Source organism: Acinonyx jubatus, chromosome B2 (assembly GCF_027475565.1).
Source record: "Acinonyx jubatus isolate Ajub_Pintada_27869175 chromosome B2, VMU_Ajub_asm_v1.0, whole genome shotgun sequence".
Taxonomy (NCBI): domain Eukaryota; kingdom Metazoa; phylum Chordata; class Mammalia; order Carnivora; family Felidae; genus Acinonyx; species Acinonyx jubatus.
Window position 1 is genome coordinate 115,961,839 of NC_069385.1, and position 20,839 is coordinate 115,982,677.

The window sequence follows — 20,839 nt, forward strand, 5'->3', positions numbered from 1 at the left end:
GGAGTACCCTCCCTCTTCCCTCTCCCCTCTTCCCTCTCCCCTCTTCCTCTCCAGATCCCACTGAGTAAGATGGGAGAGGGGCTGGAGAATGACTTCAAAAAAGAGTAAGGAGGGGGTGCCTGGGTGACTTAGTCAATTAAGCATCCAACTGTTGATTTCAGCTCAGGTCATGATCTCAGGGTTTGTGAGTTTGAGTCCCACACTGGGCCCTGCGCTGACAGCACAGAGCCTGCTTGGGATGCTCTCTGTAGCTCTCACTCTCGCTCTGTCTCTGTCCCTCCCGCACGCATGATGTTTGCTCTCTTTCACTTAAAAATAAACATAAAAAAAAAAAAAAAAAAAAAGCCATAGCCATGCTGGAAAATAGGGAGAATGCAAGAAGTGGATTAGAAATTATGAAGAATTTCTGGAATATGTAAACTAGATAAAATTGGACTGATGGAAACTAGACTCAGGGAACCCAACTCAAAACAGGTGTAGAGAAGATCTCTGCAGAGGTACATACCATTCTTCTCAACAAGCTTGGGCAGAACTCCAAGCTCACAGTCAGCTAGCTGGTGCAAGGGAGCCAAAGCAGGCTATGGGGCAATCATCTGGGTTGTTGTAAAACAATATGGAACAGCTGGGCCAGTAAGCTTTGGTAGCAGTACTCAACTTTGGCTGAATTTAGAATTACCTGGAGAGCTTTTAAAATCCTGATGCCCAGACCTCAGCCCAGACCAATTAAATAAGAATCTTAACTCTCACAGGCTGGAACTCCAGGCACACGTTTTTAAATTCCCCAGGTGATTCTAATTTGCAGCCAAGGATTGAGAATTACTCTGTAGGGTCTGGCTATGTCTTTTGCTCGCAGGCTAAGGCCTGTAAGGCCAGATTTCTAAAATAAAATAGGGATCCGCCTCAGAAGACTGTGTGTCAAGATTTGGGCTAGAGGTTGAGGACATAAAGTGTCTTTGAACTGTTGATTTTCTTTTTAATGTTTGTTTATTTTTGAGAGAGAGACAGAGTGTGAGCTGGGGAGGGGCAGAGAGAGAGAGGAAGACACAGAATCCGAAGCAGGCTCCAGGCTCTGAGCTGTCAGCACAGCCCGACGTAGGGCTCGAATTCATAAGCCATCAGCTCATGACCTGAGCCAAAGTCGGACACTTAACTCACTGAGCCACCCAGGTGCCCTGAAGAGAACTTTTAAAAATACTCGTCATTATCTTTCGAGATGTTTAACGGGACGTTAAGTTAATAAGTCAAAAAACCAGCTTCTGTGAAAAAGGAAAAGGAGGATAAAGTTTCTGGAAATTAAGAATATTATTGGCAAAATTAGAACTCAGAGCAAGGGCCAAAAGGCAAAATGGACAGTCCCAGAATTCTGAATTGGTAATATAAAAAAGTAGTCAAGAATATCTCAGAACATAGAGCAAAAAAAAAAAAAAAAAAAAACCCAAAGATACAAAAGGCAAAGAAAGAAGGTAGGGATGAAAAATCAAAGCCCATTTGAATCTAATCAAACATGTGATAGAAGAAAATTTCCTGGAGAAAATAGAAGAGCCTTAAGATTGAAAGGACCTTGGGGTGCCTGGGTGGCTCAGTCGGTTAAGCATCCAACTTCAGCTCAGGTCATGATCTCATGGTCTGCGAGTTCAAGCCCCATGTCAGGCTCTGTGCTGACAGCCCAGAGCCTGGAGCTTGCCTTGGCTTCTGTGTCTCCCTCTCTTTCTGCCGTTCCCCTGCTCGCACTCTGTCTCTCTCAAAAATAAGAACATTAAACAAAAAAACAACTTAAAAAAAAAAAGATTAAGAGTGCCATACAACAGTAAAGAGTGCTTTTTCACCTAGGTACATTCTGGTGAAATTTCATAATTCCACAGCTTAAAAGGAAATTTTGAACTGTTCCAGGGAGGAACAAGCCTTGTGCAAAGAAAGGAGAATCAGAATGACATCAGATTTCTTAACTCATGACGCTGCATACCATATGACAATGCTTTGAGCATTGTGACTATGAGTATTTTGACCCCAGAGTTCTGTCCTCAGCCAAATCATCATTTAAGTATGAGAACAAAATCAGCTTTTGGGAATATGCAGACTCATGCCCTTTTTGAAAAATATACTATAGGATATACTAAAACATCACAAAAAACAAAACCAAGAAGTAAAGACTTCAAGGCATAAGAAACATTAGTGAGCAAAAAAGTAATTTCCATAACATGTCAGTGAAGTTGGATACATTTATCTTGAAAGAACTCTGAAATGACATAACTATAATGTTAAAAATAATAATGGCTTAACAGTCTGGAGCTAGGTTTTCTGAGTCATTTAAACAAAATGTGCAGATGGGAAGTGGAGAGGGGAGGCAAAATCATCCATAGTTTTATTCCAGGGGACGATTATGCTGATTAATTTGTTAACATTGATAAAAGTATATATACCTTTAAGTGATTTGTTTAAAATGTAATGTTAGGTGCTAGGAAGAATAGCGTGTAGAACTTCCAAACCAGAACTTGTGGCTCAGTTGGTAGAGTGTGCAATACTTGATCTCAAGGTTGTAAGTTTGAGTCCCATGTTGGGTGTAGAGATTACTTAAAATAAAATCTTAAAAAAAAAAATTGGGGGGCAGCTGGGTGGGTGGCTCAGCCGGTTAAGTATCCAACTTCAGCTCAGGTTGTGAACTCATGGGTTCAAGCCCCATGTTGGGGCTCTGTGCTGACAGCTCAGAGTCTGGAACCTGCTTCGGATTCTGTCTCCCTCTCTCTCTGCCCCTCCTCCACTCACACTGTGTCTCTCAAAAATAATAAACATTAAAAAAATTAAATTAAAAAAACTTTCTTTGGAGTGACGTGAAGAAATAGAGGAACAAGGAAAATTTAATCAATCTAATAAAAGTTATAAAAAAATAACAAAAGATTATATAGAAAACCTAAAATAAGATGGTAGGAATAAAACCAATCATATAGTGTTACGAAAATATGGATGAGATAAAGTCACCTATTAAAGGCAAAAATTCTCAGAAGTTTAAAACAACAACAAAATCTAGCTATAAATGTCCTTTATAATAATATATATAATAAAATATAATAAATATTAAAAACAACATGGTACTAAAAATTGGAAATAGAGGAATGATTTCATGTATGCACATGTTGAGATCTGATCAAACTATGAGGCTTTTTTGGTTTTGTTTTTCACATGCTTCTGAAGTATTTATGAATGTCCTGGTAAATTTTGTCCAGTAAGAAAGAGCAAATTCTTGAAACTGCTTTATTATGTGTTCTCACAAAATAACGTAGTGTGGTACTTGGTCTAAAATGGACAGTGTTTATTCTTTCAAATATCTTGAATTTATATGGCTCCTTCTAAAACAGTAGCTTCAAGTCTTCAGGTAGAGTAAAATCTTAGTAAAAAATAGTCCTTTCTGTTATTAAAAAAATACAGCCAATGGATCATTCATTTTAGAATAGTATTAAACAGGGGCACCTGGGTGGCTCAGTCAAGCATCCGACTTCAGCTCAGGTCAAGATCTCACGGTTTGCGAGTTCAAGCCCCACGTCAGGCTGTCTCTGGTGACAGCTGGAGCCTGCTTCGGATTCTGTGTCTCCCTCTCTCTCTGTCCCTCCCATGCTCGTGCCATGTCTCTCAATAATAAATAAACGTTTAAAAAATAAAAAAGTAATAATAATATTAAACAAAAGCTCCATATCAGTGAAAAATTTAAATAGCCCTTGCAAGTTGTTAAAAATAGGAGTACTAATATATTCAAAAAGGAAAATTTCTATAAGGAGTGGAAATTACTACCATGTTCCTTAATGCCCTGTTTTCAAATTAATTGTTAAATACTTACTCTCTGTCCTTGAACTGTGTGGTAGGCACTGAGGTACAAAAGAAGTTATAAGACATTGCCTTTGCCTACGTAGAGTTTTATTCACACTGTGACAGCTCTGTCTGTGGAGCCATTAAGCAGTTGCTTGTACCAAAGTTCTAAAACATGTTTAATCTGGCGTAATTTTCCACTAATTGCAGGAAAATAATCATAGCTAACTTCCATTTAGATCATCTATGTGTATCCACACATAGGACAATATTTTCACATCTTAGGTACCCTGACATAGGCATGAACGAATGCCAGGTGCTGGGCTAAAAGCTCTAATTTGGGCCCTGATTTGATCCTCTCCACTGTAAGGAGTTAGCTAATTTTTTTTTTATTTTTTTTAATGTGTATTTATTTTTGAGAGAGGGAGAGAGACAGAGCGTGAGTCGGGGAAGGGCAGAAAGAGAGGGAGACACAGAATCCGAAGCAGGCTCCAAGCTCTGAGCTGTCAGAGCAGAGCCCAACGTGGGGCTTGAACTCACAGACCATGAGATCATGATCTGAGCCGAAGTCAGGCACTCAAATGACTGAGCCACACAGGCGCCCCTAGTTAGCTGATATTCTTTTCCCTAATTCTGTGGATAAAACTGAGCTTCAGGTAATTGAGATGACCGTGCCCAAAGCCACAGTTGTGAAGTGGCACAATGGGACTGGCACCCAGGTCTGACGAAAGTGCTATACCTGCGTAAAGAGATGCGTGAGGAGGATGTGTGCTGGTGTGGAATTTATTGCCGTGGGTGTGCTTACTATTTAGACGAAGATCTGTAAGCCATTTGCATAAGGGCTATTCTGTTCCAGTGGCCAGGGTCCACGCCCGCTCTCAGCTAGCATCTGACCCTCAGTTCTGTAAGCAGTCGTCTAGTGCTATTTGTTCATGTCTGCTAGTGTAAAACGGTGCAGAGGAGGAAGGGAGGCAGTTCGGGGCACATTTGACCACCATGCTTGATGGGAACAGTTTCTCTTCTAATCGGTGATTAATATGCCTCTCCTGATGTTACAAATCCATCTCTGTTTTTTTATTTGCCTTTTCAGGGGGTCATTAAGAATCCAGTGTCTCTTGGATGTTCTGCTCTATTAGGCAGGCAGAGAGAAACTCACTTTGGCGTGAATTAGGCAGCAGAACAAACCCTTGCCATGTGGTAGTAACCTGTCACAACCTGGTTTTCTCTGGCCAGATGACTGGTCTTGTCTAGTAGTAATGCCATTACAACATTCCCATTCAGATCCCCATGACCCAGTAATTGTTTTGGGAATGAGTGCAAAGCTATCAGACACCAGCTACTATAATTAGAAAAGGGAAAAACAGACACTTACCAGAGCTAACGTCTTTAGGCTGGAGCATTTACAGCACCTTTTTTTTTTTTTTTTTTTTTTAAGGTTATGGAGCCTCCTTCTCAGTTTTGCTTCCTAAAATACAAATTCTACAGTTTTTGGGTTCTTGCATTCCAGTTTTTGTTACTGCAGTGCACTCTCTTTCCTTTTCCCCCCTATTTTAATCGGAGTACAAATTGCTGTCAGCACATCGAGTTCATGTGCCAGCCACATTCAGAACAGGGTGTTCTGTGCTCTTCAAAACAAAATTGCTCTAGGGCAGTAAGAGAACAATAAGTCAGAGCTCCAGTTTAAGTGATGTTTTGCAGCAGACCCGGCTTACTTGATGTGGTTACACTCGGATTGCGCAGCAAAGCTCGGGTAATTTCATTTGGTTTGACTTCATGGGGAGTTACGTAGACTTTAAGTCAAGGGAAAATGTTCCTTTTTAACTTGTGTATTTTTTTCTTTACCAAAAAGGCCCTAAGTAGAAGCATCCTGTATGTACTTTTATTCTCTTTGGGCACGTCATAGATCATTTACTTCCCGTAAATCATGCTGGTTGGAATTAGCAACAGACCTCCTGAGCCCTAGAGGCTGAGCTCCCAGTGAGTCATGATGGTTATTATTAAATATTTATTAAGTGAGTATTTGCACTAAGAGATGCAAGGTCAAAAGCAACCACAGGTCTTCCTTCACCAGAGCTGCCACAGTTTTCTTTGGTACCAATTGTTGAGACAATTAAAAAAAAAAAAAAAAAGAAGGCGGCACTGGCTCTGTAGGAACCAGGCAGGTTTGCTTCTGTCACCGTGAAGGGGCCCTACAATGGCAGGCCGTTCTGGCGTTTCTGTGGCCCCCTGGGTGGTGTATGAGTTCTTGTCAGCAGTCTTGTAGAACTTGTCACACCAGTGTTCCTAAGTTTAGAAACCAGTTAACAGAGCGATAGCCTTTGCTACTTGTAGACCTAAAGAATCAGTGGGCTGTATATCCCCGAGGCTATGATACCTTCTCTTACTCTGACATTCCAGATTAAAAGGTAGAGGTTTGGGGGCGCCTGGGTGGCTAAGTCGGTTGAGCATCCAACTCTTGATTTGGGTTCAGGTCGTGATCCCAGGGTCATGGGCTCGAGTCCCAGGCTCTGTACTGAGCGTGGGGCCTGCTTAAGGTTCTGTCTCTTTCTTCCTCTACCTCTCTCCCCTGCTCACATGCTCCCGTGCGCTCTCTCTCTCTCTTCCTAAAATCTTTTTTTTTTTTTTTAAAGGTAGTGGCTTTATAAGTACATACGAACTGGTGTATGTGTGTTTGTGCACATGCATGTATCAGTTTAAGATTTTAGGGTACTGTAGATAGTGTTCAGGTCCAACTTAGAAGAGTTAGATTTACCAGAAGAAAAGATTATTACATATATAAGGTAGTAAGTAAGTATAAGAGTCATTGCAGATTTTTACCTTTCTACTAGGTGGCCATAAACATTGGTTCTATCATTTATTGTCTCTCGTAGACCAGCTGCTTTCATTATAGTTTGCTTGCCTTCATTATAATTTGAACCTTTTTTTTTTTTTGGCTTGCTTGCTTCACTTATCTTTCTCAATTATGTTCACTAGTAGCCAATCTTTTTTTTTCTTTTCCTAATATGATGGGTTGTGCCATGTAAAGAAAACTTCTGAAATTATTTATGTAATTTTAACATCAAGTACATGCATCAAGCTGAAAACTAGCCTAGGAAACTGACACATGAGCAGGAATCTTTTGCAGAGTCTCTGGATTTCCTGTTTTGAAAACACATTCAAACTTGATCAACCAAAAACCACAATGAATGTACTGATAGTTTCCTCTCCCACTAAATGTACTCTCCTTTAGGGAGGAAGATACTTCTAACAATAAACCTCAGACAGAAAAATCTGTCTGCTAAGTTGTGAGGTAGCAGGATGATAAATCTCAATATTTGAGAGTATTCCACAATTCAAGGACTGAAATTCACTTTGCTCAGCATTTTTTTTTTTTCGTGAAAAGTATCATCGCATTGGTCTATATTAGATTTCCTGGGCAGATTTTAAAATATTTAAGAACATAAACTTTCCAGAACTCTCAATTCCTTTAGAACATCATCTTTTATTTATTTTAGTAAAAATATCTTAAACCTTAGACTCCCTGCAGAACCTCTCTAGTACATGTTTGAAAATAATAAATTTATTTTGAAAATACTTCCAATTAAAAAGAATTTTCAATGTGCTATAAGTTGATTGAGTTTTATTTTATCTAGAGCATTCCAAAAGTGACTATAATAGAGAAGATCATCTACATTTATGACTGTGGGACATAGAGTGAAATTCCTATATGTCAACCCCACCCCGAGAGCCAGTGTTTTTCTTCCCCTTGTTTGGAGAGTCCCATCCCTCTCTAATTTGGCCCGAGCTTCTCAGACTTCATCCTGTGTCTGTGATGGAAACACATCAGGATGATATGAATCCTAGTAAATCAGAACAGGGTAGAGAGCTTCAAAGTATAATGTCCATGTGACATTGTGGCTCTTGATGTCTATATCACCACTGTTTACTTTTCAGTGTTTCATTTCTCAGGGCTGGGCTAAAGGTAACCTGATCAAATGATTAACTGCGGAATTAGCTTTGAAGCTCGTTTCTAGCCTAAATTAAGAATTCTATCACTGGGTCATAGATTCTAAAATGCTTTGAAGCATTTTAGAGCTTCAAAGGACCTTTGAGATCACATAGTTCAAAAGTAGAGTTAAGTTGGACTTGAATTTGTATTTCAAAAATCATAATTGTCTCGTGAAACAAGTAGAACAGAGTGAGTGATTTTTAGTCTCTCTAAAGCAAGTTAAAGGAGAGAAACCAGTGTTAGAAAAGAAGCATTTTAGGAAATTGTTACATTTGAATCTAGTCCATTATGTTATACAAGTTAAAGAATTTTCTTTTTTTTTTTAATATATGAAATTTATTGTCAAATTGGTTTCCTAGAAGTTAAAGAATTTTCCTACGAAATACAAATTATTGTATTATTTGGTGACTGTTGTGCTGTTGTATGAGCCATTCATTTTTCTTACTAAGTCAAAGACCTAAATGGAAAAGAATGAATATCTTTAATATGAAAAGTAGTTGGAAAGATTCAGAGAATTGTTTATCCTAGGAAAAAAGTCTAACGGATCAAGAAAAATATACATATCTCTATACATTTTTCATATTTTGTCTTGAAGAAACATAAAAGCTCCTTATCTGTTCTGAAATTACCCTGGAAATGAGCTGAGTGTGAGTGAAGTGAGAAATTAGGCCCCAAGAAATTGATCTTTTAACATTTCAGAAGAGGTGGTTAAGTAATTTGATTTATGAAGTTATAGTAGACTAATGATTCCTTTCACACTTTACATTTATCACTCCACTAAGGGATATAGCTATGATACAGTTACTGATAACGTTGGCTTTGGGTTTTCTGTTTTTACTCAAACATGTTTGTGAATGAGATTAAGACTCTTTTTTTTTTTTTTTTTTTTTTTTAAAGAGCTTTTTTTTATTCAGTTAACCTTTGTATAGCTTTAGGGAAATAGCCGTTTAGTTGTTTTTCATCTAAGCCTCTGAAGTCAAGATGGAGTTATAAATGTTTAATCCCTTATATAGTTGATAATTAAATTTGTGGCACCTTGATAGTTACTATTAAATATTATATTTCTTGATCCTGTATTATAGGTGAGGAAGTCTCATATGGTAGGTTTAATTTAAACCTGTGTTTCCACTTTGTTTTATTATCCACTGAGCTATTGTATTGATACAGTTCCTGGTAAGTATAAGTTTAAACTTAGAAATAGGATGGCTCTTAAATTTTCAGACTCAGTAGACTAAGTGTCAACAAGATATACCCATTTGTCTCTTGATGAAATGAGAAAGGGAAATCATCATTTATCACTTCCCTAAATTAACCAGTCCTACGGAGCAGCTTTGTTGACTGACCTGTCTCCTCTCCCTCAGTCCACCTGGAAGGCCGCTATAATGGAAGGATGTTTGATTGTAGAGATGTGGTATTCATCGTTGGGGAAGGAGAAGACCATGACATTCCAATTGGAATTGACAAAGCCCTGGAGAAAATGCAGCGGGAAGAACAGTGTATTTTATATCTTGGACCACGGTAAGCAGCATACCAGTTCAGTACATAGTGAAGTTATCTAAAGGACTGGGATGTGTGTGTGTGTGTGTGGTGGTAGTGGTGTAAGAAAGTGGTCCACTTTCGGGACGCCTGGGTGGCCCAGTCATTTGAGTGTCCAACTTTGGCTCAGGTCATTATCTCATGTCTCTTGGGTTTGAGGCCCGCATCGGGCTCTGTGCTGACAGCTCAGAGCCTGGAGCCTGCTTTGGATTCTGTGTTTGCCTCTCTCTCTGCCCCTCGTCCACTGGCACTTTGTCTCTCTCTCTCAAATAAACATTAAAAAAAAAAAAGTGGTCCACTTTCATTCTTTTGCATGTAGCTGGTCAGTTTTCCCAACACCATTTACTGAAGACTGTCTTTTCCCCATTATATATTCTTACATCCTTTGGCGTGGATTAATTGACCATATAAGTGTGGGTTTATTTCTGGGCTTTATATCTTGTTCCATTGATTTATGTGTCTGTTTTGTGCCAGTATCATACTGTTTTGCTTATCACAGTTTTGTAGTGTGTCTTGAAATCTTGGATTGTGATACCTCTAGCTTTGTTCTTCTTTCTCAGGGTTGCTTTGGTCGTGCAGGGTCTTCTGTGGGTCTACATTTTGTGTGTTCCAGTTCTGTAAAAATGCTGTTGGTATTTTGATAGAGATTGCGTTGAATCTGTAGATTGCTTTGGGTTGTGTGGACATTTTAACAATATAATACCTGCAGTCCATAAGCATGATATATCTTTCCATTTGTGTCATCTTCGATTTCTTTCATCAGTGTTTTATATTTGTGACAACATGGATGGACCTAGGGGGCATTACGCTAAGTGAAAGAAGGCAGACAGAAAGACAGATACCATATGATTTTACTTATACGTGAAATATAAAAAACAGAACAAATGAACAAAGAAAACAGAGACAGAATCATAAATACGGAGAGCAAACTGGTGGTTGCCAGAGGGGTGGGAGGTTAGGTGAAAGAGGTGAAGGGGGAATTAACAGGTACAAACTTAGGGTTACAAGTCATAGGGATGCAAAATACAGCATAGGGAATATAGTAAATAATACTGTGCTAGTATTGTATGATAATGGATGGTAACTGCACTTATGGTGAGCTTAGTGTAACGTGTAGAATTGTCAAATCACTATGCTGTACACCTGAAACGTTGTAAGTCAACTATATTTTAATTAAAAAAAAACAGGATACACTTGCTTTTTCAATCAATGTTTTAGTGTTTTCAGTGAAGTTCATGCTAACAGTGGTAACAATTGAATCAGGCTATACGATCATGGAGTGAATTAATGGGCCTTGTAATATCAAAGATTTGCGAGGCTGTTTCCGTGATTGTTGTGTGTCAAGGATAGGACTGACAGGCAATTTTTGCTGTTTATTGGTTTGCCTGCCATATTGCCGAGACAGGAAGCTGTTGGCCCTTCTCACGTGATTCTCTTGCCCCCTCTTTCCTTTTCTCCAAATTAAGTGGGAAGCAGTAAAACGTGTGAGGGGTGGAAGTAGAAGCATTTGGATGACTTATTACTACTTGAATTTGTGCCACCTGTTCTTATACAGAGTCCCTGGGGTGAAAAAAAAGTGTTCTTCCTGGATCTAAAGGCAGCGGAGATGACTCATTTTTGCCTAAATTTTTCCCATCATAAGGATATCCATTAGCACTTCCCAGCTTAGAACTATCAGACACTAACAGTCTCTCTTGTGAAAACATGTTTGGTATTATTTTTAGACCTAAAATTATACCACGAATCTAACCCTTCTATCTTGATAAATGGACCCTTGAGAGAAAGCAGGGTGTTTTGATTCTGTTTGCATGAAAGTGCATCAGCTTATCTCAAGTCTCCTCCCTCTTGGCTCCTTAGATTTCAGTCACTGGGATCTGGGGTTATTGACAATCCGAATGACCTGCACTTACCAGTAGGTAGAATTGTGCCTTTTATACGCCTGCTGGCCTTTGTGTAGCCTCAGTGCTAGCCCAGCAGCATATCCCCCCTTGCCCTAACTCTTGAGCCATAATCCTGTTTCCCGGGTGAGGTTCTGGCCATGCCTGCAAACGCTCTACACCTTGAACCCTTTCAGAACCTTCACGGAGACACCTTTCATTTAATACCTTCTTTTTCTCTATCGTTCTTTTTCCACTATTCTATTCCTACTTTAGTGTGTTTTACGTACATTTATTCTATATTTGTAGTTCACGCTTAGGTGAACTTATTTCTCTCATTCTATAAGGAAAATAGAGGAGGCTGTCTCCTCCATATCCAGGTAATATCTAATTATTTTTAATCTAGCATTCTAAAATTATCATCCTAGACTCACATAAAGAGAATGGCGTTTATGCCCACTGTATGCTTTCAGATTTAAGCTCCCTGAGGATAATTCTGCGTACATGGAGGCATGTAATAGTGTATGAATCAGTTTGTTACATTTTAACCTAGCTGACAAGACAATTTGGGGGGCAGATGTCTCAAGTTTAGTGGCAAAGAGAAACAAATTGTCCTTATATTTACTAATGCAAATGGTTCCTTGCACATTTAAATTGTTTGTCGTATCATTAGTGGTTAAACCTTGCCATGCCCCGTGTCATCTAGGTTCACTTGTGCAAGTCACTTAACACTCCTCAGCCTCAGTTTCTCCTTCTGTAAAACGGGGATAACCATATCTATTTCATAAAGTTGTGGAGGTCTAAATGAGGTAATGCATGTAAAGAACTTTGCAAAGTGCCTGACAAATGTAAACTCTCAGTATATTAGCTGTTACTGCTATTGTGGTGACTCTTTCTATGCTGTTTTACCCTCAAGACCACAAGGAAAAGGCGACCGTTTGTTTGGTTTTTTTTTTTTAACGTTTTTATTTATTTTTGAGACAGAGAGAGACAGAGCATGAATGAGGGAGGGGCAGAGAGAGAGGGAGACACAGAATCGGAAGCAGGCTCCAGGCTCTGAGCCATCAGCCCAGAGCCTGACGCGGGGCTCGAACTCACGGACTGCGAGATCGTGACCTGGCTGAAGTCGGACGCTCAACCGACTGCGCCACCCAGGCGCCCCAGCGGCCTGTTTTAACATAGGGTAGATTTTTCAAATCTTCAATCATAAAAGTAATCAAATTTTCATAAATGTCTAGGTCTAAAAGCTTTTCCATAGTTTTATGGAAATAATTTAGCGTAGTTAGAAAGGAACGTGCTGTTTTCTGAGATGCTGGTTAGTATGTAGAGTCCCATGAGGTGCCCGCTCTGCAGAACAAGACCATCCACGCGTGCACTATGTAACGTTGCCCATGTATGTAGCCAGTCCACACGCACCAGGCATGTGCACACGGTGAGTGTCCTTGTCCAGATCCCCACTTACCGCAGAACACCGCGTCCCAGTGTTGCTGTAAATGTGGCTGCTGCACATACATGCTCCGTATTTCTTCTCTGTCCTCTGCGTGCCATTCACCAGAAGACACTCAGGGCGCACCTCTCTCTGACTCTGATAGACTCCTTGGCAGGATGTTTTCACAGTAAATTCATAAAACACTTCCAAAGAACCCATTTTCTTTTCCTCAGTGGGACGGTATCTTTTATATTGTTTTTTTTGTTTTGTTTTGCTTTTTAACATTTTTATTTATTTTTGAGACAGGGAGAGACAGAGCATGAACAGGGGAGGGTCAGAGAGAGGGAGACACAGAATCTGAAACAGGCTCCAGGCTCTGAGCTGTCAGCACAGAGCCCGACGCGGGGCTCGAACTCACGGACTGTGAGATCATGACCTGAGCCGAAGTCGGCCGCTTAACCGACTGAGCCACCCAGGTGCCCCCCTTTATATTGTTTTTAATACTGACCGATGCTTCTTTTTCATTTAAAGTATGGCTAGTTCCAATTTTTCCCCTCCCTTTCCTTATGTTTCTGTCCTGCACCAACCCCCGACAAAAACACAGGCTGCCAAGAGCCATAATGTTTAATTATGAGGCAGTCCGGGTTAAAAAATAAACAGTTTTCTGGGGACACATGGGGTCTGAATTGAAGTCCTGGCTCTGCTACTACCTCTTTGTGTGACTGTCTGGAAGCATGTCTCTCCGCGCCTTAGTTTGTAAGCACTTAGGGTACAAGTGCTTCTTCTATGCCCATAAAGCCTTACTGGCCACTGGTAATCATTGTTTGTATCTCTGCTGTCTGCAACTGTTCATTCAAGAACATTACTACCAGATTCCTTCTGCTACTATAGCCCATCCTGTCTTTGGGTTAAGTCCTGGAATCCCGCTTGTGGTGTTCTTTCAGTCAGAGGAAGATGTGTGCCCCGGGTCCTTCCTTGCCCAGGCTGATCTGGCATAAGTCAGACAGCTTTCTGTGTAACATGGAAGGTCGGGTTAGATGCTCCCAGAATAGTTTGGTGTGAGCCTAGGCCTCCCCGTGCTGGTGTTCTCCACATAAATCTTCACAGAACCTCTTCGTTTGAACCCAGGAGAGACTGCAGAAATAATACCCTCCTTCAGTTGTCTTTAATCCCATTGATGATAACTCAGGGCAGTTTGATGCCTTCCTTGACCCAACCCGCATCTCCCCCACCCCCAGCCTTGAGACTTCTGTCTGTGAGTTCCTCTAAGGCAGTTTGTCTCATCCTCAGCACGGCTGACATTTGGAGCCAGGTATTTCTCGGTTGTGGCGGCTGCTCTGTCATTCTAGGACATTCCGCAGTGTCCCTGGCCTCTGCCCACTAGTAGTAGTCCCCTAGTTGTGGCAAACCCAAAACCTCTCGACACTGCCTGCTATCCCGGGGGGGGGGGGGGGGAAGGGGGGAGTCCAAATCACCCCTATTGAGAGCCACGGGTCTAGGGCAGGCGTCAGACTGTGCTGGGTGTGTACCCGTTTAGCACAGGGCTCAGCAAGCATGATCAGCAAGGACTCCCCCACCCACCTGTTTCCCAGCAAAGATTATTCCATTATTTACCAGATGGTGGAAACAAAATAGGAGATCTACGGGTCTAAGAGCTTGAAGTAGAGAACTAGTCACGACTACCTAAAATTGGCCACTGATAATTATGTCCTCTTTGATTTCTTAGCTGAAGATACCCTTTGCCCTGCTATTAAAACTACCACGCCCCATTCCTACCAGCTCTCTTTTGTCTCTGTGCCTCTCTCTGGCTCCAGCTTTCATTTTCTTGTGTAATAGTGGAGGTGAGTAAGCATTTTCTTCCTGAAAAATTCAGGCAAGGGGTAAAGAAAATGATGTGAACAGCAAAATATGAGTGTTCCAACTCTGGTCTTTTTACCCCAGAGAAAATTAGAAGTATTAGCATCGACCTGGTTTTGGCATCTTTCAACCCATAGCCTGAAGGTTTGCAGTACAATTCCATATACTTAAGAGTAGTTTGGCTTGAGGGGCACCTGGGTGGCTTGGTCAGTTAAGCATCCAACCCTTGATTTCAGCTCAGGTCATGATCTCATGGTGCATGAGATTGGGCCCTGCGTCGAGCCCTTGCACTGACAGTGCGGAGCCTGGTTGGGATTCTCTCTTCGTCTCTCTCTCTCTGCCTCTGCCTGCTCTCTCTCAAAAATAAACAAACATTTAAAAAAATAAATCTTAAAAACAAAAAAAGAGTAGTCTGGCGTGAAACAGATGGGAACACAATATATCTCAGTGAACACTTTGATAATATGCCGTGCGTCGTATGTACTAAATGCTGGGAAAACCGTTGGACCCGACAGACCAAACACCACCAGAACTTCCATTCTAGGATGTTCTTGAATGCTTTGGATGTGATCTCAAAATGAAACAGAAAACAATTTATATATCCTTATTTTCTTTAGTAAGTTTTGGCTAAAAGGTACAGTGTTTTCCAGTGTGGTAGCCATAGAACGATGAGAGGATTTCTCCTAATGATGTGTTAGAGCTTGCTAGGCTGTTCCTTTTGATGATACCTTTGTATATCTTTTCTGTGTTCTGGTGTGCTTTTTAAATGTCTTGCAGAAGCACTGGGAGGATGAATTTCCTTCCCGATGTGTGAGCCTTCCCCCCGTCTATGTGACTGGAAGTGCTACTGCCGGAAGGAGACCGCGCTTTAAAGTGAAAAGCTTATTAAACATAGCCTCTGATGAGCAAGGTTGTAACAATTACAGTGCCTGTCTTCTCTGTCCTCCTGCTGATAAAGCTTCGGGGAAGAGTCCTGATGGCCCAACTATGGCTATTTTATAAAAAGAACTAGATATAAAGCCAAGCAGAGAGAAAAAGGCAGTGACGTTTAAAATCCCATCAAGCAAGCTTCCCCAAGGAGCACAGGTGTTACGTTACGTGTGATTGGGAAGGAGGAAAGAAAGCTAAATCGAGCCCGGTTTCTTCAACACGGCAGTGATACGCGGCACTGTAGCTTCTGGTCAACATCTGGTCTGTCTGCGGGGTCTGTGGTATGTGAAGTGTGCAGCCCCGTGCTAACGTGCTGCCTCAGGATACCAGGGGAAGTGCCTGGAAATACAGCAGTTTGTTTAAAGTTTTGTTGTTCTACTCTCCATTTCAGATATGGTTTTGGAGAGGCAGGGAAGCCTAAGTTTGGCATTGAGCCTAATGCTGAGCTGATGTATGAAGTTACACTGAAGAGCTTCGAAAAGGTGAGAAAATACCAGCTTCTCCGAAGTCATGGTGGATGTTTTCTCCGTGCGCTTTCCAGAAGTTACGTCTCCTGTCAGGCGGTGTGGATGGAGGTGGCATGTATTCGCGTGCGGTGCTTTTTGGGACTGAAGTTTGTCTCTGGTCTCAGACACAGCCCCGGGAGCGCCGATACCGCACGGCTCATCTGCAGCTAGGGAGCTCAGTGTTCTGATTTTGTTCCTATGTGTCAGCCTTTTTTTTTTTTAACTGTTTTTGGGTAGAATCCAAGACTTGTTCCCTCATTTGTTCCTAGACTTGTTCTTTTTGTGCTTTTTTCCTGGGTTGAAGACAGAGAGGTTCGCATTCTGCCAAGCAGCTCCTTGGGGGCGTGGGGGGCAGTTCTCCGGTGCCGAACGGACCGGACCCTTCCCGGGAGTTGTGGAGAGGCCTTCACGTGGCCCCAAGTTGTAACCCAAAAGGCAAGGCTTTGTGGGCCCCCGGGCTGTGAGACAAGGGACACAAGAGACAAACCTGTTCACCCTGCGGCCTCCTCTTTTCCCACCTGGCCAAGTCTAAAAAAAGAGAGGTTGTCCGTTGCCTTGGGTTCCGGAAACAGCGCGCCTCCTTGAACGTGTGTCCATCTCAGACCCACCTCTGGAGGCTCCCGGCAGCAGCCTCACCAGACGCACCCACCACATATGTCTCCACTAGCTACCGTGTCCGGCCAAGTCCCCTTTGCATCACCAAGGCCCCACTCTTCCCTGAAAGCCCCGAGAACTGCATTTCGTGTGCCCTTTTTACTCCCACAGTGCTGCCTCCGTGTTCTGTACGTTAAGCTGTGGACTGGAAATGTAACTGTTTGTTTCATTAGACTCCAAAAGGAAACCATCGTCCCGGAGGGAGGGCTGTAACTTTGGACCTAGAAAGTCAGGGCAGACTGCTTTGGGATTCGCCCCCAACGGCGATGTTCCTGATCGTACCCCCCGCCCACCATGCCCCCACAACAAGCACGTGCTCCTGTCGTGACCATCACTTGTTGTCAGGTCACTTCTCCTGAAGGCCTTCCAGCTCGGCACTGATCCTCCAAAACTGTCCATAGCACGAAGTTTTTTTATTATTAAAGAGAGAAAATAATCTTTAGCATGTGATTATATAGACCTTTGGCTTTCCTATTTCCATTTTAGTCAAGTAACCCACAGCCCCTTCCGATCCCCGGCTGTGTGGACGTTGCTTGTCGCGGAATATTCTCACTGTGTTGTGCTGTAACGAGCCCCTGCACGCTCACCGCTCCAGGAGCATGTTCCATGCAGCACTGCTGCGTACGCTTGAAACCACACGAGAGTGTGATGTTGGTGGAAAAAGCAACGGGATTTAGTTCTCTGCCTCGTAGTATTAAGAACACATTTATACTCCATAAAGACGGAACTCGGTGTAAAAATGCAAAGAGCCCTTGTGACTAGAATTTTAAGTAAAAGAGCTAAGTTGTTAAAAACCACAAAAGACTTTAAGTAAAAGAGCTAAGTCGTTAAAAACCAGAAAGACTAGTAACTCTCGTTATTCACTTGGTGAGGTGGGTGGCAGCAGGAATACATCACTAATTGTTTTCTGAATAGAACTTTACAGTTACTCACTGAAGTTTCATAATTCCTATGTAGCCGGTAGCACTGACACAGCCTTTTTCCTTTTCCCTTTTAAAGGATCCCAGATTGTTCTGTTGACTCTTTATGGTCCCTTTAAATCTAGCTGTTCATAATGACAGTGCGGTTGTCCCTGGATTCAGATCTCTAGTGGTGGAGAGCAATAATACACATAATACAAAATAGCAGATGGTCATAAAATCGTTGGTTTATGGCTTTGAAATATTTCTGCATCAGCTTTACCCTCCCTGTTATGTTTTCCTTCAGTCCCCCAGGTATGTCTGCAAGTTGATACAGTCTGGAAGCTTTAGTTTATCTGCTGGTCCAAAGAGGTTTCAGAGTCGAAAGACAACTACGTGATCTGGAATTTTAAAAATTCTCTGTGAATATACAGCCGTGACTTGACTACCATAGTGTTCCCATTTTAGAGTCAATAGAGGCTAGAGAGAAACAGTTTGCTGAAATTGTAATGGCAGTTTACTGGTGAAGTGTGCAGGAGGGGAGAGGAGGGACGCCAGGTTTTGCTGTGTGTCCTCACCGGACAGCTCTGAAGATGCTCTTTAACAGCACACAACAGCCTAGCTTGCTCACTTGTATTTTTGTCTTGCTCCTCCTTAAGCAACATGGGTCACACTGCAGCTTAGTCATCATGGAAAGTGAGTTCTAACCCAGCGGTGAACTGGCAATAGTACGCAGTTTTAAAAGCCAGTGTGTTTTGAGGCATGGGTGTCCTAGAAGTAGCTGCTGTCTGTTCTTACAGGCATCAGCTGATACTTTTTCCTTCTCTCTCCATCTAACCATTGTTACAAATTTACACAACAGGCCAAAGAATCCTGGGAGATGGACACCAAAGAAAAACTGGAGCAGGCTGCCATTGTCAAAGAGAAGGGAACTGTGTACTTCAAGGTGTGTGAGTCCTCGTATAATCTTTTCCATCTCAAAGAATTTATTGAAGTGTCAGTGAATTGTGCTGATAATCCCTACTCTGAATTCTGTCAGTACACTTCTGGGTAAGAATAAGCCTGAATTTTTACAAGTCTGTCATTTTCAGTGTAGAAATGGTGAGAAGGAATGAATTAATGTGACACAAGGAATACAGATGCCTCTTTCACACATCCTACCCTAGATTGTAACTCTCCATAAAGGCAGGCCAGGTCTGGCTTGTCCACCCACCAGTGTATCACCCAGGACCTAAGGCATCTTGTTTGGGATGTAGTTGGCACTCAGTAAGTGTTTGTGGAATGAAGCAAAGAATGAATGGAATAATTGGTAGCAAGTGAGAATTCATAGAGATAAGTTCCCCATCATTTTCCTTTCTACTCCTCTCTTGGTGAAGCCGCTAAGGCATGTGACAAAAGGAAAGCGAAATTGCAGATTCCAGAAGAAACTGGCAGGAGGAGAATATTAATTTCTTCCAGTGGCCAGGATGATCCTGCCATTGGTTTTGTGAGGAATCTTGAGAAACTCCTGCATGATGTTTGTTATCGGTTGCTTCTCCAAAGTCCATTCTTGTAATATCTAGGAATGTGTTACTTTCTCGCTTAGCTCTTAAACCCCCAGATAAAAGAGAGAAAGAAACAGCACTTGATTCAGTTCTAACCAGAATGTTCTGCCCATTGCTTCACCGGCCCCAGCAAAGCATCTTCTCCACGTCAAGCAGAAAGTGAAAGAATGGAGTTTTTGTCAAGGTTTCTTCTTCTTCTTTCTTCTTCTTTTTTTTCCTTTCTTTCATGGACTGCAGTCCATGAGCAAAAAAAGTAGATGATGTTTTCAACCGTCTAAAACGGTGATACATAAATGTACTTTAGCCAGTCTTACTGGAGCGGCTGCTCTAAGACATGCTGTTGCACAGACAACCTTGTCTGGAGGGAGGGGAAGCAAAGTTAACCCCAGTGAAACAACTACAGAATTCTGTGAGACCGTGTATAATCAACACAGAATTCACACAGCCAGAGGGCAACACGTGTGCTCCTTGTTTTCCGTACTGTAAGAACAGACCCATTATTGGGTCATGGTCCCAATTTAGGGGAAGTGTATTGCATTAATGTAGTAAAGACAAATTTTGTATCATAAAATTTGTTGTGTGAGTGGGTTCTGGATCATAACTGAAAACATATTTCTTGCTGTGGGTTATAGCTAAATAAATGTGAAATCTGTTGATTTAGGTAATATATAATTATTTGCATTAATTTATAGCCATTTATTAGATAGACTAAAATAACGTGTCAATCACCAGAAAGCATTGGGGAATGGTGGACTGAGCTCCAAATGGGGAAAGCCAGGCTTTATGGCTCAAAATGATTTAAAGGCGTTTAAGGTCCAAAGAGATTATTTTCATGTGTGAAAAGTCATACATAGAGTTAGATTAGATGATCCCCAAGTTTGTTTCTAGCCCTAAAATTCTGTGAGTTTTGAAACTCTTGAGAGCAAGTTTGATTTGTTTTTTTTAATTCTAATTGAAATATATTGGATACTTCTAAGCTATTCAAGTAAAATTCCACATGAGTAATTTGTAGACTCAAATACACAATACACTGGAATGAAATAATTTTTGTAAAATCCCTCGGGACCATAGGTCCTAAATGGTGTTTCCTGTGTACCTGGAGGTCTATAAAAGTCCTTATTGTATTTTTTATATTTCCTGCAGCTTCTAAATAGAATATTAATAGTTTGGGGATGGAGGAGTTGAAGTTTTTGCCATGTTGAACAGAACTCTATCAACTCTGTGTAGTAATACAGCTCAGCTGTTCAGAAGCTCTAATTGGTTGCTGATGACTCAGAACTTTGGGGAACATTATTGGTGATGAAATAATGTGGCAAAGCCATGTGTTGTATAGCTGTATCCTAAACATATACAGAGAGATGGCCAGAGTCAGTGATCGGTAGCAGAGAGCAGTGCTTCAGTGCCCGTACAGAGTTAACTTTGTCACTTCTAGGCATCACAATTGCAGTAGTGGTTTGTGTATTTCATAATATTGTGAACCCTTTTAAAATTACTGATCTTTGGATAAAATCTGGATCAGCGGTCACACATATGGAACATATTATTTTTAACATGCAATTTGATAGACAAAATCTGTCAAAACATTAGTCTGTTGGGGGAAAATTAATGGAAGGTTCAGAACCACTGACCTAAGACTTTTCTCCCAGAATGTCTCTGAACATTTTGTACTACTAGAAACTTCCCTGGAGGCACCTTCATAATTATAGGTAAAAGATCCCAGCAGCGATCCTCGTTTTAGATGTAAGACTTCAGAATGGTAGGTAGTTTCCTGTACACACACTCTTTTAAAATTTCAGGGCAGGTTTCAATCTGCCACACTGC

At 41.4% G+C, this 20,839-nt stretch overlaps 1 protein-coding gene across 7 annotated transcripts in view; it reads left to right on the forward strand.

The window, feature by feature from the left end:
* Window positions 1–20,839, forward strand: part of FKBP5 (FKBP prolyl isomerase 5) — a 117,805-nt gene that overhangs the window by 86,682 nt on the left and 10,284 nt on the right. For all 7 annotated transcript variants that reach the window (XM_027057907.2, XM_027057905.2, XM_053222900.1 and 4 more), the window contains 3 exons: window positions 9,148–9,304; window positions 15,807–15,897; window positions 18,337–18,420. In XM_027057907.2, the coding sequence (XP_026913708.1) occupies window positions 9,148–9,304; window positions 15,807–15,897; window positions 18,337–18,420 (332 nt within the window). The remainder of the gene's footprint in view (window positions 1–9,147; window positions 9,305–15,806; window positions 15,898–18,336; window positions 18,421–20,839) is intronic.